Below are 14511 nucleotides of genomic sequence, written 5' to 3'. Positions count from 1 at the left end.
AGTCTGCAGGCGCTATTAATAAGTGTATCAAACCTTGTGTGATGTGAGAGACATTTTCTTTTTTCAATTTTCATCAAGCTGCTACCTCCAGAGAAGAGAAAAGAAGCTAATGCAGAAATACAAAAAAACTGCAGTAACCGCCACTTGAGGTAAAGTGAGCACATGTTAAAATGCTGAACATTACAGCACAAATAAACACGTTTGCAGCCTGAAATAAAAAGTACTTTTCCAGGATGTGAGTATTTATATGACTTTCAAGGTTTGAAATAAAGTTATGCATAATTAGGGGCATGGCTGTTTTAAGGAAGTCGCTTCACCTCAGGTGATTCCAGTTACTTAACTTGATCTCTCGGTCGTTTTGTCTTTCCGTGTGGCTAATTGGACTAACAGACGGGAGGGGAGAGACAGACACATGGCACTTCTTGCAGGAGTAAACACCCAGAGTTGTTGAGGAGAGAAAACAGGGTTTGTTTTTGTTGTTTTGAAACTTTTTGGATTAAAAACTTTGGTTTGACGCAACACAAACACACTTTCTTGCGACTAATGTACAGGAAGTTATTCTGGCTTGTTGCGATCAAACTGATAGCTTGTTAGCTATAGCTAGCTTGGTGGCCTTTTTTAACTAACTAGCTTTGCTTCATCTCCACCCACGCTCCACCTCTTTGCCCATATTTCATCAGCTTCATTTTGGCTCTTCAAAAACATACGAGCGACGTTATACAGCCACTGATTTTCATACAAGCATTTAAAGCAGCACGCATTACGCATCGTTTTATCTACAGTAAATAACACCTGACTGCTGGCTGGTATCTTTTGTGCTTCTGATTCGATCAGTACCTCTTGTGTAGTTTTGCTTTTGAACTTAATGAGTTATAAACAAAAAAAGAAAACTTGAAAGAGCTGGCAGGAATAAACGAGCGACACAAAGAAGTCTGGATATATTTATTGAAAACAGTACAACAGTCTGCTCCTCTTCCCAGATTCTCTGTCGCAGAGATTTTTGAGCTGCTATCCCGGTGGTTTGGTTGCCATGGTAAAATCTAAAGGCTTGTCTCCATGCTGAAGTCCAGCACAGTTGGCGAGGGCTCTGTGTGTGTGTGTGTGTGTGTAGGCTTTGATAAAGAAGAGAGTGAGAGGAGTCGTGGTTGCAGGGCGAGCGAGCATGTGTATTAATCATATGACTGTCACGATGTCAAGAGATCAGCTCCCTCATGTTGTGTTTCTGTGCTCACTCATTTATATGTGCAGTGTTTTCTGACACATTGTTGTGTGTTGTACTACCGTGTTAGCCACTGTGAACCAAAACTGTTGTTTGTTAATAACACAATGTCAGGTTTCAGTTCTGCAAATAGACTCAAATGCTACAATACAATTAATGGAGAGACACTACAGAGAGAAAAATATTAAACTTTCCACGGTGATTATGTGCATTGAGGCGATAATTTTTTCTGAGGTTGTATGTTTGAATTTGCAGAAAGGTTTATCTCATCAGTATGTATTTAAATCTGTAATGATTTACAGACAATTCCACAATACAAATCTAAATTCTTATTAGTTTTCTTGCTGCTTAAATACTGTCAACAACTATTGGGGAGAAAAAAAATACTCATAGTTTTTTTCAAGGGTCATTTTTGTCTCTTTTTTTGTCCTTCTTGATGGTTTTTGGCTCTTTCGTGGTCTTTTTTATGCTTTTGGGGAAATATTTTGGCTTTTTCTGTTCTTTGTTATGCTTTCTGGCTTTTTTGTTTTGTTTTGGGGGCTTTTTTTTATTTCCATGCTTTCTTCGCTTTTCTGGCTTTAGGGGGGTTCTTTTTTTCGTGTATGAAGAAATGTCAACACCTGACCTGTGTACATCAGTGATCCCTTATGGGGAAGCGCTTTTATTCTGAAAGGGTTGGGGAGGGTGCGAGGTGAAGTGAGGAAGGAACGGGAGTATGGTCTCTGCCCTGTCGCTAGGTAACAGCCTGCAGGCCTAAAGGCAAAGCCAGGCCTGGTCTCCATGGCAACGTCATTGGTGTGGAGGGTGAATGGAGTTTTGGTACATATGTATGCCTGTAAGTGTGTGTGTGTGTGTGTGTGTGTGTGTGTGTGTGTGTGATCTCCCGCCCTCAGCACTCAGCAGGTTGATTATTGGAGCACTTGACAATGTAAAGAGAATGGAGACAGTGTTGTGAAATATGATGGCAGATAATGGTAAATAAAAAATAATAGATTTTTATCTGTAAGTGCACAAGGACTCTGCAGATGTATCGTCACTGCCTTTAGACCATTTCTGCACTCAAACGGACGCATCGATCGCCTGCTGCTGTGCTTACTGACATGTGTCCCTTCACGTCGGTGCTTGCATGCTGTTGCACATTTATGAAACCCCCCATTGTGATCAGACAGGGAGATAAAGATGCGAGAGAGAGGATCGAAGAGGAAAAGAGATGCCAGGGAAAAAGAACAAGGACGTAGACGAGCTGGAGAGTGTGAACACTGGCTCTCATCTGGATGGACAATGGCCTGATTGCACAATGCAAAGCAGACTATAGTGGAAGTGGTGGGGGGGCAGGGGGGGGTGAACAGTTTAGTCACGGAGAAGATAAAGACTGCTTGGCATCCATTTACACCATGAGAGCTGAGGAAGTCCATTAATGACGAAACTGAATGAGCACTAAAATAATTCAGCAACTCAAAGGCATTGAATGCTAAAAAACAACATGAACACAACTAACTAACTGATCATCGTAAATGTATAACCGAGTTAAATAAACCTGTACTAATATTAATTATGGAGTGTGTCCAAAACAACACGTCTCAGCTTGTTTAGAAATTAACCATGTCCTTATGTTTCTCTAAGTGCTGCATCACTGTGGCTAGTTTATCACATTACATATTACAATAAAATAAACTTTAGTGACGGTTGAATGCTCTGCTTCACATTATGCTCGATTTCTGGAGAACGGAAGAGAAGAAAATCTCCATGTATGATTTGTCCGGAATCTGCATGCTTTAAATTTCTGTGTTTTTGTGCATATTTATCATCCTGATTAGGACTTTTATTCTGAAAGGGTGCACACTGCGCTGTGTTCAACATTCAGGTTAGGTTTATTCATCCAAATCCTAATATTCTCATTTTGGTACACGAGATACTAAACTAGATCTAGGACATGATTAGCTTAGCTTAGTTGGAGGAGGTTGGAGGCGTCATGCTATCTGGTTCCCCCTTGTTTACAGTCTTTATGCTAAGCTAAGCTAGCCATACTTTGACCGACTCAGATGGACTTCATGCCTGTCTTAAAATCTTAAATCTAAAGAGCTTCATATAACAAGAGTGCATTCACAGGGAGGTTGCGGTGCGTTCAAATGCACCTTATAAACTCAGAGATTGAGACCCAAATGGCTACGAAGGTTGCTTAAAGTTCTTATTTTCCTTAGTGTAAAAATCAGATGAGTAATACTTTTGTCAGAAACTTGATCTGTCAAAGATTACAATACTACACTGTTGACGCCTGTGTGCCAAAAACTTGACAGTATGCTCCCTCAAATGCTGAAAAATTGTGAGAGACTTTGAGATTTCAAACTGAGCATGAAACACAAGCGTAAACCCTTTGTTATTCATTTGATTGATTTTTTAAAAAGCAGCAGAAACACAACAAGAAAAGAAAAACAGACATGCAGGAGAGATTTTTTTTTTTTTTTTTTTTAAATAGGCTTGTAGAAAGAACCTCAACTCAATGTGAATACAGAAGTTATGTAATTCACAAAATTAAGCATACAAACAATGGCAGGATCAAAAAGGTGGCATAAAAGCAGGCTTGAATTAATTTCCCAACACACAAACACACACATTAATGGTCAGAATCTCCCGTTACAGCTGAATTGTGTAATATTAATTTCATGATCACTCTTTCTCTCCATCTCTCAAAAATTTAATGACACTCACACACACATACATGTCAATATTGCTAACAGGGCACTACATGTCTCCACAGTCTAAGAGGGGACTTGGACAGTAGTGTATAATATAAGATAGAAAAGATTCTTTTCAGGTCTTTCACCATAATATTGCTCCAAATATGTTCTTTTATTTATATTTTTTTACACAATTGCCCAGAGGGGACTCGCATCCTATACCTTTGTCTACCTATCAAAGAGGGGACACACAAATGCACACATACACACACACATACATGTCAACTTTGCTAACCGGGCACTACATCGCTCCACTATCTATGAAGGGACGTCTTTTTCTGGTCATTTTGAAAAAAACAACAATAAAATAGAAACTCTTCGTTTAAGGTCTTTCACCATAATATTGCTTCAAATCTGTTCTTTTAATATTTTTTTTTTTCTTATGAAATTGCCAAGAGGGGACTTGCATCCTTCAGCAACATCTACCTATCAAAGAGGGGACACACAAATGCAAACTCGCACACACTCACACACTCTCACACACACACACAAACACACACACACACACACACACAGGCAGCATCAGAGACAGAGGAACGAGCAGACAAAAGCATGTTTGTGTTCATGAGAATGTGAAGCACAGTGGCTCTCTATGTATGGAGGCAGTGTCAGGCTCGTCCCAGAGAGACTGCGGGGGGGCGGGGGGTGTTAGTTAGAGTTAGAGGGGGATTTCACAAACTCTTACTCAGAGCGTGACTACAATATGGCACAGGAATATAAAGATGAATATCTAGCTTTCAGTTTCAGCCTCTAAAGAAGCTTCACCAACTTTCTGTGATTATTTATGGTCAGTTTTTCTGTATTTTGTCGTCAGGAAACAGCTAAATCATAGATACACTGATTTGGGGTTTATTGCTGTTGCCAAAGAATTGCTGCTACACTTGGTTAAGAGGCAGCGATGATGATCCATGAACACTGAGACATTTAACAGCAGCGCAAATGTGTATTTAAAGGGGCACTACGCAGTTTTGGGGAAGAAATTCAACCTCAGAATTTCAATATTGTTCAGTTCAATAGAGTTTCCAGCTTGTTTATTCACGTGTTTATTTCCAAGTAAATAAACAAGCTGTTCTCAGAGGAACATACACTGTTTGAGGCTAGAAAGGTGGCAGGGTCCGCCACATATAAACACATATAAACGGCATAAAACAGTCCTTCATGGCGCAACTCCAAATTGCTAAAAATGTCTAGAGAACTTAGATTTTCTAACATGTTTCAGTTTTGGGCAAAGTTTTATGGTTTTGATGCTAAAGCCCTGTAAAAATGTCTTTTATTTTAGGCAGAGAGACATTTAGACCCTCACAGAAATGATTTACTTTAGGGGATAGAGCGAGAGAGAAATACAGAAATGAAAGAAAAAGAAAATACTTACAACAAAACCTCACATTTCTATTTTGCGACTGTTTGAGCACGTTTAGGAAATAAATTACATGATTTACTTGGAGAAAAGAGAGATTCTGTGCATTTCAAGAGAAAGAATAATAATTCCTGATTTTCTAAAATTCAAAAAGATATTAGCGTTTTTGAACCTCGGCCTGTATTGACTGTCTCAATATAAATATCTTTTAATTCATGGTGCAGAAAGAGTTAAAAGGCGGCGCGGAGATGGAGCAACGTTATGTAGGTGGTGGGAGACAAACACTAAATGTAGCCACTCCATCCATTGTCGTTCTGTTTTTTGTTTTTTTTTTCCTTTTCTCCTTTAAAAGTACACAAAAGCAGCGGCAGTCCATTGTGGTGCAAAACAGAGAGCAGTCCGGGCGACCTGGGTCGAGAGTGGAGGCGACACACACACACACACACACACACACACACACACACACACACACACACACATTCATTCTTTTAGTCTGCCTCCCCTCTGTCTCTCTCTCTCTCTCTTTCTCACACACACACACACACACACACACACACACACACACACACACACACATTCATTCTTTTAGTCTGCCTCCCCTCTGTCTCTCTCTCTCTCTCTCTTTCTCACACACACACACACACACACACACACACAATTCACAAGCTCGTGAGTCGTTTAAAAACACATTCACACACATACACACTCTCTTCACAAACTTGCATTTCAAGGCAGCACACTCACACACACACACACACAGTAAGCATTCAGACTCTGGCTGTATTCACTGGGAGTTAAGGTGCATATCCCTGCTCTCTCCCACGCAGTGCTTTGTGTTGATTGAGCAAGTTGCTCTGGTTAGAGGGGAGATGAATGTGACATTTAAGACTGAAGAAACACACACACATACACACACCAGATGCACAGTAAAAAGCGCTCTGTCATCATTCCGCTCTCGCCCTGAGGCTGAGATCGTGGTTCAGACGAACCAAAACCAAATGCCACCATTAGCCATTAGAGAGCGGACAAACAAATTTGACCTTAAATCAGCCTGATGGGACGGGTTACAGTCGCCGTCACACTACTGCAACTTTGTCACCATTTGTCAGTGCAGCATGTAGACCTGTTTAATGCAGATTTGCGATTTCTGGTGGATTTAAAATTGAAGTCTGCCTGTATTTTTGAACGAAAATGTGGCCATGAATTATCTTTTTGTTTGTTTGTTTGTTTTTGGCTTATGTCAGAATTAAGTCATGCTCTGGTTCTGCTGCTCGGCTATAAACCATCAGCTCATTTCCACATGTCCATCTGAGCACGCCAGAGACGATTAAGTAAGGCATTGTTCCGCCATGAGATTCTCAAACAACCAAAGTGGCTGCTACAGTATCTAAAGGGTGCCCTCTGCTGGCGGCCACCGCTAACAGCAGCCCGCTTATATAGGTCACACCACTCATCACGCAGCTCTTCTGGGCTTTCTGTACGCCGTGCTTATCTGCGATGAGACTGAGGGGATCAGAGGCAGACAGAGCTACGTGCCAGTGCCCCATGGTGCACTGCATCGAGCCAGATGCATGGATGCCAGCAACTTGGGGAGAGAAGGGGGGAAGGGTTGGGGTTGCTGATGTGTGTGACACCGACAGAGATGCATGATGCATGTTTATGTTGGGGATGGATGGATGGATGGATGGATGGAAATAGTCCTGCTGCGACTGGTGTCGCTTCACAAAGTTGCCAAAGTGTCCCTGAGCAAGACACTTGATACCGTTCAGCTCAACCGCAGCTGCTTTCAGGTGACCTTAATCACTTCCACACAGCTCAACTGGAGGCAGGAGAACATCTCGACTAAAATCTGGGATATCATGTCCTTTTGGAAATCCTGAGGCGGCTGTTTGATTGGATGTGAGCAGGGGCGAATACGCTGTAGCAGCCTTTTCTAGAAAGCTTCACATATGGATCTTTTTTTAAAACCTCTGACCAAAAATAAGGAATCTAAACGTGAAATGGCCCAGAATCCCTAATATTGGTTTTGGCATTGGTCTGTTTAATCCATCGGTCAGGCTCTAGTAATTTATTGTAAAACTGTCATATATTCATATATCCTGCCTCTGTCACACATCTTGATCACAAGTGTTTGATGAACACATTTGATGGATCATTGTAAGAATTATGGGATTATCGGCCAATATATCAGTACTGGCATCAGGCACCAAAAGTCAATTATCAGTCGGGCTCTACAGCAAACATTCACCAAATTTTCAAGCAAAAACTGAAATATTCTCTTATTCCAGCTTCTTTAGAGCGTTTTTTTTTTTTTTTGAGCGTTTTGATATGTAAACAGTATTAACAAAGCATCTCCTGCTTTATAATCAAAAAGAAAAATAAACCTAACTTTCTATAATATGGAACCATTAAATTATTAGTTATCAGTATCAGGTTAGCATTTTATGTACAAACTCCAGATGTTTATATTCTTTAAATTGTGCTAACAATCGCCTCTGCGCAGGAACGTTTGGGCTCGTCTGAACATGAAGACGTACACGAATAGCTTGACCCAAATATGCTAATAACCGAGATCTGCAGCCTGAGACTCGACGCTTTCCTCTTGATCCATTTGTCCTTCGCTTCTCCTGAACCAGACGCAGCTGAGCAGAGCAGACGGCCTCACAACATGTCTGAATCACTGTCTGTTTTTCTGTTTTTCTTTCTCTCGCCGGCTGCCCGTTTTCTGAGCGACTCACATGCCAACACACACACTCCTACACACACACACACACACACACACACACACACACACAGGCAGCCGATCTTCCCATATCTTTTTGTGAGGAAAACCTAAACCCTGCGATCTTGACAGCACTCATTCCTTAACACCGGGCTGAACCGTAACCACTGCATGCCTTCATGCTGAATCCTTTCACCCACTGTTCCCGTTTGAGGTTTGAATGTAAAAACAAGCCAGCGGAAATCAATTAAACCCGTTTCATGCGGCAGACCGTGATCCTGAAACTATAGCTTGTGTGAGAAATGCTCTCGAGATTTATGAGTCAGAAACTCTGAGGGAAGAGAGCAACTGTGATTTTTGAATGTTATATGCAGTGAAGTGTTAGGAACCATCCTTAACCTCTTGCATGCAAACAGAGGTGGCAGGAACATAGGACTGCACCGATCTGACTTTTTTACTCCTGATAACAATTCCAATTCCATTAAAACTTAGATATTCTGCAGATACAGAATATTTATCCACTTCATCCTCTTTTTCTCAAATTTAAAAATTTGCATACCCCCAGACTTGAAAAAACTATTTATGTGAGGTAATAGAGACAAAATTAATGTAATGGACACATAGAAGAAGCCAGATCTGACTTGTTTCTGTTATTCTACAGGAACACATGCATGTTTTTCATTGGTCAGTCCACCAGAGGGAGGCAGAGAACCACAGAAATCTTCATTAGTGTTGACTTGATGTGAAAAAAGTAAACAAATAACTCCTGTCATCGTCTTGGCACATGATTTGTGGCGCTAAAAGTACATTTTTAGGGAACTTGCTAATTGCTTAAAGGGTGCAGTGTGTAAAAGAAACCGCAGATGTTATTCTATAGTTTTTTATTTTTAAAGTTTGTGTAGTTTTTGTTTCTTGTCTGTCAGGTTCTTTCTTCTTGACTCGTATCTTTTCTGAGCTCTTTTTCAGTGAAAAAAAAAGGTAACCAAATTACCAAAAAATGACAGCGTTATCAGTTCATTGTTGTTTTTTGTCGACACCAGACTGATACGCTTATCGGAGAGATCAGTTTGAGTTGTGTCAGTTTAGGTAGATAACCTCACGATGGAAAACAAAACAAGCTGAATGCTGACTCACGTCCTTCACAGAGGGACTCAGATTCTCTCCTTTGGGACTCTTTTAATTACAGTGCAAGACTTTTGTTTCGGTCTTTTCAGTCGATCTCCTCTTTCAGCTGCTCGTGAATGATCTCACAAAGAGAGACGCTCGAACCGTTTGATGTGTTCTGTCCTTTTTCCATCCCACACTGACAGTATGTTATTGTCATTAGCTAACGCGTCAGAACTGTTTTCCACTCGGCAAGTCTGGGAAGTAGGTGGGCTGTGAGCAGTTTAACAACATTATGTTTTTTCAGTCGTCGTTCTTCGTATCTTTCTCCCTCTTCAGTTTCTGTCGCCTCGCTCTGACGGCCTATTTACTTTTCTATCCAGTGTATGTAACCGTCTCTCCTCTGTCCTCCCTCCTCCAGACCATGGCGGAGTACAGCTCTCTGCTCAGCGACCTGTCTGAAAACATCACCAACGAAGACTTGGAGCAGCTCAAGTCGGCCTGCAAGGAGGACATCCCCGAGGACCAGAGCAACAACATCACCTCCTCCAAGGAGTGGTTCAGCTACCTGGAGAAGAACGACAAGCTGGCCCAAGGTGAGGCACCAGATCGCCCTGTCAGTCCGTCTGTCACAGTCTAACCTCTTTAGCGTGACATGTCTGATGTAAAATTCCCTATGAACAACACCGCTAATGACACCTCTCGCGCAGATAATCTGTCGTACATCGAGCACATCTTTGAGATCTCGCGGCGACCGGACCTGCTGACGAGGGTGATCGAGTACCGCACCACCGTGCTGAAGATCTCCGAGGACGACGAAATCGACACCAAGCTCACGCGCATCCCCTCAGCCAAGAAATACAAAGGTAACAACACTCGACAGGACATGTAGACAAAGTGCTTAATGCATGTGTCTTGGAATATCAAGTTAATTTGACCCTGGTTCTGATTGGCTTCCTGGTCTGCCAAATCTGGTCAAGTTCTGCCCTCCAGTGGCCGAACAGAAAACTGCATTAACTTCCTGTTATTCTGTAGGAGTTTAAGGGTGATTGAGGTAGAGGAGAGACTTTTCTTTTGTGAATTGCTGCATAATTTAACTTGTTTAGGACAAAAATATCAGCCTTCAAAGGTTAAAATAGGTCACAGACGTTGAAAAGAAACTATTGTAAAACTAAAAAAACGTATTTTGGGTGATTGTTTTCCTCCTTTGTTCCTCTGTTCTCATTCTGCCCTGTCCTTTCTATAAAGTGTTTTTTTAAAGCCTGAATTTTCACTTAATCTCACATGTAGTCTGGTTGAATTACGTATTTGATATCATTTTAAAAGCAAAATGATCAGCATGTCATGAGGCAGGTGTCATGTTGCAGTGAATATCTCGCTCTTTGCTCTTCGCTCTTCGCTCTTCGCTCCTCTCTCCGGCTGTTTGCTGCCGTTATTAACCTCATTTCTTTTTTGGAGCTCGGCTCAGTTCACGGGGGAAATTCAGCTCGCAGCCAGGTCGAGTCAAGACAACATTAAAACACGGGTACAGTGGCCAATAAAAAAGATATAACTATTAAAAATGATTAAGTGTTTGTTTGGCTCCGTTCTGTTTGGGAGGCATCTTCTTTATGACAGGTTCCCCGAAAGAACTCAAAAAAAGCTCTTATTTTCATGTTTATTGTGATATTAATGGTTACTTTTCTTCTTCCTGCTTCATCCTCTGGATTTCTCTTGCTTTATTTATCTCCTGCCGCCGTTTTACCTTTTGTTTTATCTTCTTAAATCAATTCCTTAATCCAAAGGTCAAAAATTGAAAGCACACCACATCAGAAGATTCTGACTTCTGGGCGTATCTCCTTTTTCAATACCAACAGCGCTACAATTCAGTGAGCAGAATTTTTTTAATAGCGAGTTCTGTCAGTAATATGCTCACAGTCTTAACATTTGAAACCTTGTTTAAACTAAATGTACGGTAGATTTTTCACACAAAAAAAAACAAACATTTTATTTACCAACAAATCGTCTCAAAGTCTGAAGATGCTTTAAACAATTCAGGCGAACAAATAAAACAGAGCAGAGAGTAATAATGATAATAATGTTGTAGTGTTTGTGTTTATTACCTCGTTAATATTGTAAATAATAGAATCTGAGTTTGAGCTAAAATGAGATGCTAACATTGGTGTGACGCCCCTCTCCTTACGTTTTCTCTCTGTCTTTCTCTTTTTCCAACCCCTCCCCCCGTCCTACAAGACATCATCCGCCAGCCCTCTGAAGATGAGATCATCAAGTTGGCCCCTCCCCCTAAAAAAGTGTGAGGTCCAGACCCCGGGCCCTGGTCTTTGCATCTTGATTTCTCCACTTCCGGCACTCCAATCAACCGACCAACCGTTTCCGACCGACCCCATCACTCGCCCACCTCCCACCACACCCACCCACCGCACACACACACACAACCAGCCACACCACCCTCCGTGACACACAGCCGCGCCAGGCCGGCCACCTTTACAGAGCAACCAATCAGATCGTAGCGATGCAGAGACGGGGGGAAGTAAACAAAAAAGACATTAGAAGAAGAAATCTGGAGACGGAGGGGCAGAGTCAGAGAGCCAAAGTCTACCCTCGATTCAAACGCTGAGTGGGTCAGTTCAGAACGAGTATAATCTGTAAACACTGTTCAATCTGTGATGCTGTGTTTATGCAACCGTGTGTGTGTCTGTGCGTGTGTCAGTTCAATTTTATTACAGTTAAATCATCAACACCCGGTGAGACAACGACGAACCCAAGCCTTCAGAAGTCAACAACACAGTGAAATAGCAAAGTTTGTGAGATGTTAAACGTCAGAGAGCCGATGGTAAACCAGAGAAACACTGAAGCTGTGTACATATCGAATGTACGGTGATACATAACTACAACTAACGTGATTCAAAAGTTGCTAATTCGCCTTAAATATGCAAAATGTCAAAATTGATCGACTGACGGCTTCACAAACGAACATATGTTAATGCAAAAGTTAACATGATCAAAAACAAAAGATTTTTTTTTAAAAACCTGCAGTTTAACATGACACTTAGAAGCTAAAAACTCCAGACTCTGTGGTTCAGATGTGTTCAGTCGTACTTCAACATTTTGGGAACGACACACTTTTTGTCGTGATGTAAAGATCAATACCACATTCACGTCTGTCTTTTACATATTTACTGGAAGGTTAGCTTAGCTTAGCATGAAGTCCAGAAGCATGGAGAAGCAGCTAGCTTAGTTTATTAGTCTTTTTACATTAGGACAGAGCCAGGCGAGCAATTTCGCCAAATTTCCAGCCTTTGTCCTAAGCTAAGCTAAGCTAAGCACTTCATATTCTGTACCAACATGAGAGTGGCGTTGATCTCCTCACTTAAGTTTCAGCAAAAAGGCAATTTGAAGTATCTCCAAAATTGTCAGACTGTTTCTGTACAGTTCATTTAATAACAAACACAGTTATAATGTTAGCATCCCTTTGTCTCTTTTGGCTACATCGTCACAGGGTTGCTGTATTTTAAAAAGAAACTTTAAGTCACACTTAAAGGATTAGACAGCTTGAGGTTCTGTATGCATTCCCTTTACTCCTTCGCTGGAAATCATGTCACGTTTTATGAGCAGGAAAGAATAAAGAGTCAAATATTTTAGAAGATATTAAAGTTGATTTTCATAGGAAAAGCCAATATTTGCCTTTAGCTAAAGAGTCATAGCAAGAGTTATTTAGAAAAAATATCTTGATGGGAAAGTTAAAGCAATTATTTCTATTTCTATACAATCGATGTTCCCTGTCCGTGCGTTCTCTTTTCACCAGGGGAACCAGTTGAAGCATGAAAGTCTGTTGTGTCAGCTGGCCAGAGATGTAAATATACAAATAATATATTACAAGAAGATATAGCAGAAATAATATATTGACCCGCAGTGTGTAGTCCACAGAGGAGGAGGACGCTGTGGCTCTAGCTGCAAAAAAATTCCACCCAAAACGTTCAGTTTCACCACGTCTGGTTTTGTGACTTTCACCCTAATTTTACCAAATCAGAAATGATTCTGTGTCTTAACGAGTACTGAAAGTACATCTGCCTTGGACTCGAAGAATATCGGATATTGTATTTACTGTGAGGCGAATGCTAAATTTTCTTTTCACCCCTCGTTGTTGCCATTTTATTTGTCGCACACATAATAAACTGACCAGCTTGTGATTTGTCTGAAAGAGGACACACTAAGGCCTCTGGGAAAAAAAAAAAAAACATGTAGAGATGGAAGTGAAAGAAAGGAAATTTAAAGAAAGAAAAACACGGCATGTGATAATGAAACATGCCCTTTTAATACACTGTACATAAAGTCGATTGTTACAAAGATCTCTAATGAACACAATGGCTCGTAACCCGCTGACTATGCCATTCCCGCCATGCACACACATAATAGCTAGCAAGACTGTTGAAACTAAACTATAATAACTGCTCTTTCAAACACTGTGTCTCTTCTTCTCCCTGCGTTGAAGCCTTAGCGGACTCTTTGTGTTCACCCCCAAAGTGTTTTTTTCAGAACTGTGAGGGATTGTGTGTTAATCCAAAAAAAAAAAAACAGCTCTCGCATTTTCAAGAGAGCGACGCTACTTTTATTCTGAAAATTTGCTAAGGTCTTCAGCCGTTGGTGTGTACAGAATGTCTGTGGGTCTATTTCTGCCCCCTCCCCCTCCATTTTTGTTGGTTTTTTTACAGCTGTAGGATAACAAAACAAAAAAAAAGACGAACCAACGTCATAAAAAATCAGTGTATGATAAGTCTTTTCTCCCTCCCTCACCGCCTCACCCCAAACCCTGTGCCAACGACCGAGACTTTTATTTTTAGATCACAGTTCCTGTGATCTGTTATATATTTTTTTCTTTTGTATTGCTCGCCGTATATTGTAGTGTTGGACTGATATGTATCCTATGCATTAATGTCTGTAGGAAAACTGCACTGTAACATATCCTCCCAACACACCACTCGATCTAAACAAATGAACTCTTTAATCGCAACACGTCGAGGCTGTTTGAAAAGATCTCCGAGAGGAATTAGAAAGGCGTGCATTGTCGGGAAAGAAAAAACAAATGCTTGTTATTCAATATTCATTGTTAGACCAACTATACTGTTTAATTCTCAGTCTACTGCTTTGCAGGAAACATCTTAAAGTAACATTCAATAGTCCTTTAACGCCTGCGTTTGTATAGCAAGGTTTGATACTTTACAAACACTGGACATGTTTCTTTGCATTCAACATCCAGTTAATCTTGGCCAGATTGATTTTTTTTAATAGTATTGTCTAAGGAATAATCCACCCGTAAACACTTTGATACTGTTATATATATGCTATATTTTGATTTGAACCTTTTAGCAGT

The 14511-nt window shown here is 40.8% G+C and overlaps 1 protein-coding gene across 1 annotated transcript in view; it reads left to right on the top strand.

Moving 5' to 3' along the window:
* Positions 1 to 11579, top strand: part of LOC119027211 (astrocytic phosphoprotein PEA-15) — a 44452-nt gene extending 32873 nt beyond the window's left edge. The window contains exons 2-4 of the mRNA XM_037112180.1: positions 9562 to 9736; positions 9851 to 10006; positions 11373 to 11579. Coding sequence (XP_036968075.1) covers positions 9565 to 9736; positions 9851 to 10006; positions 11373 to 11437 — 393 coding nt within the window. The 5' untranslated portion in view covers positions 9562 to 9564 and the 3' untranslated portion in view covers positions 11438 to 11579. The remainder of the gene's footprint in view (positions 1 to 9561; positions 9737 to 9850; positions 10007 to 11372) is intronic.
* Positions 11580 to 14511: the final 2932 nt, after the last annotated feature.

The sequence above is a fragment of the Acanthopagrus latus genome, chromosome 10 (assembly GCF_904848185.1).
Source record: "Acanthopagrus latus isolate v.2019 chromosome 10, fAcaLat1.1, whole genome shotgun sequence".
Lineage (NCBI taxonomy): Eukaryota > Metazoa > Chordata > Actinopteri > Spariformes > Sparidae > Acanthopagrus > Acanthopagrus latus.
This window is presented reverse-complemented; position numbering and strand designations above follow the sequence as displayed.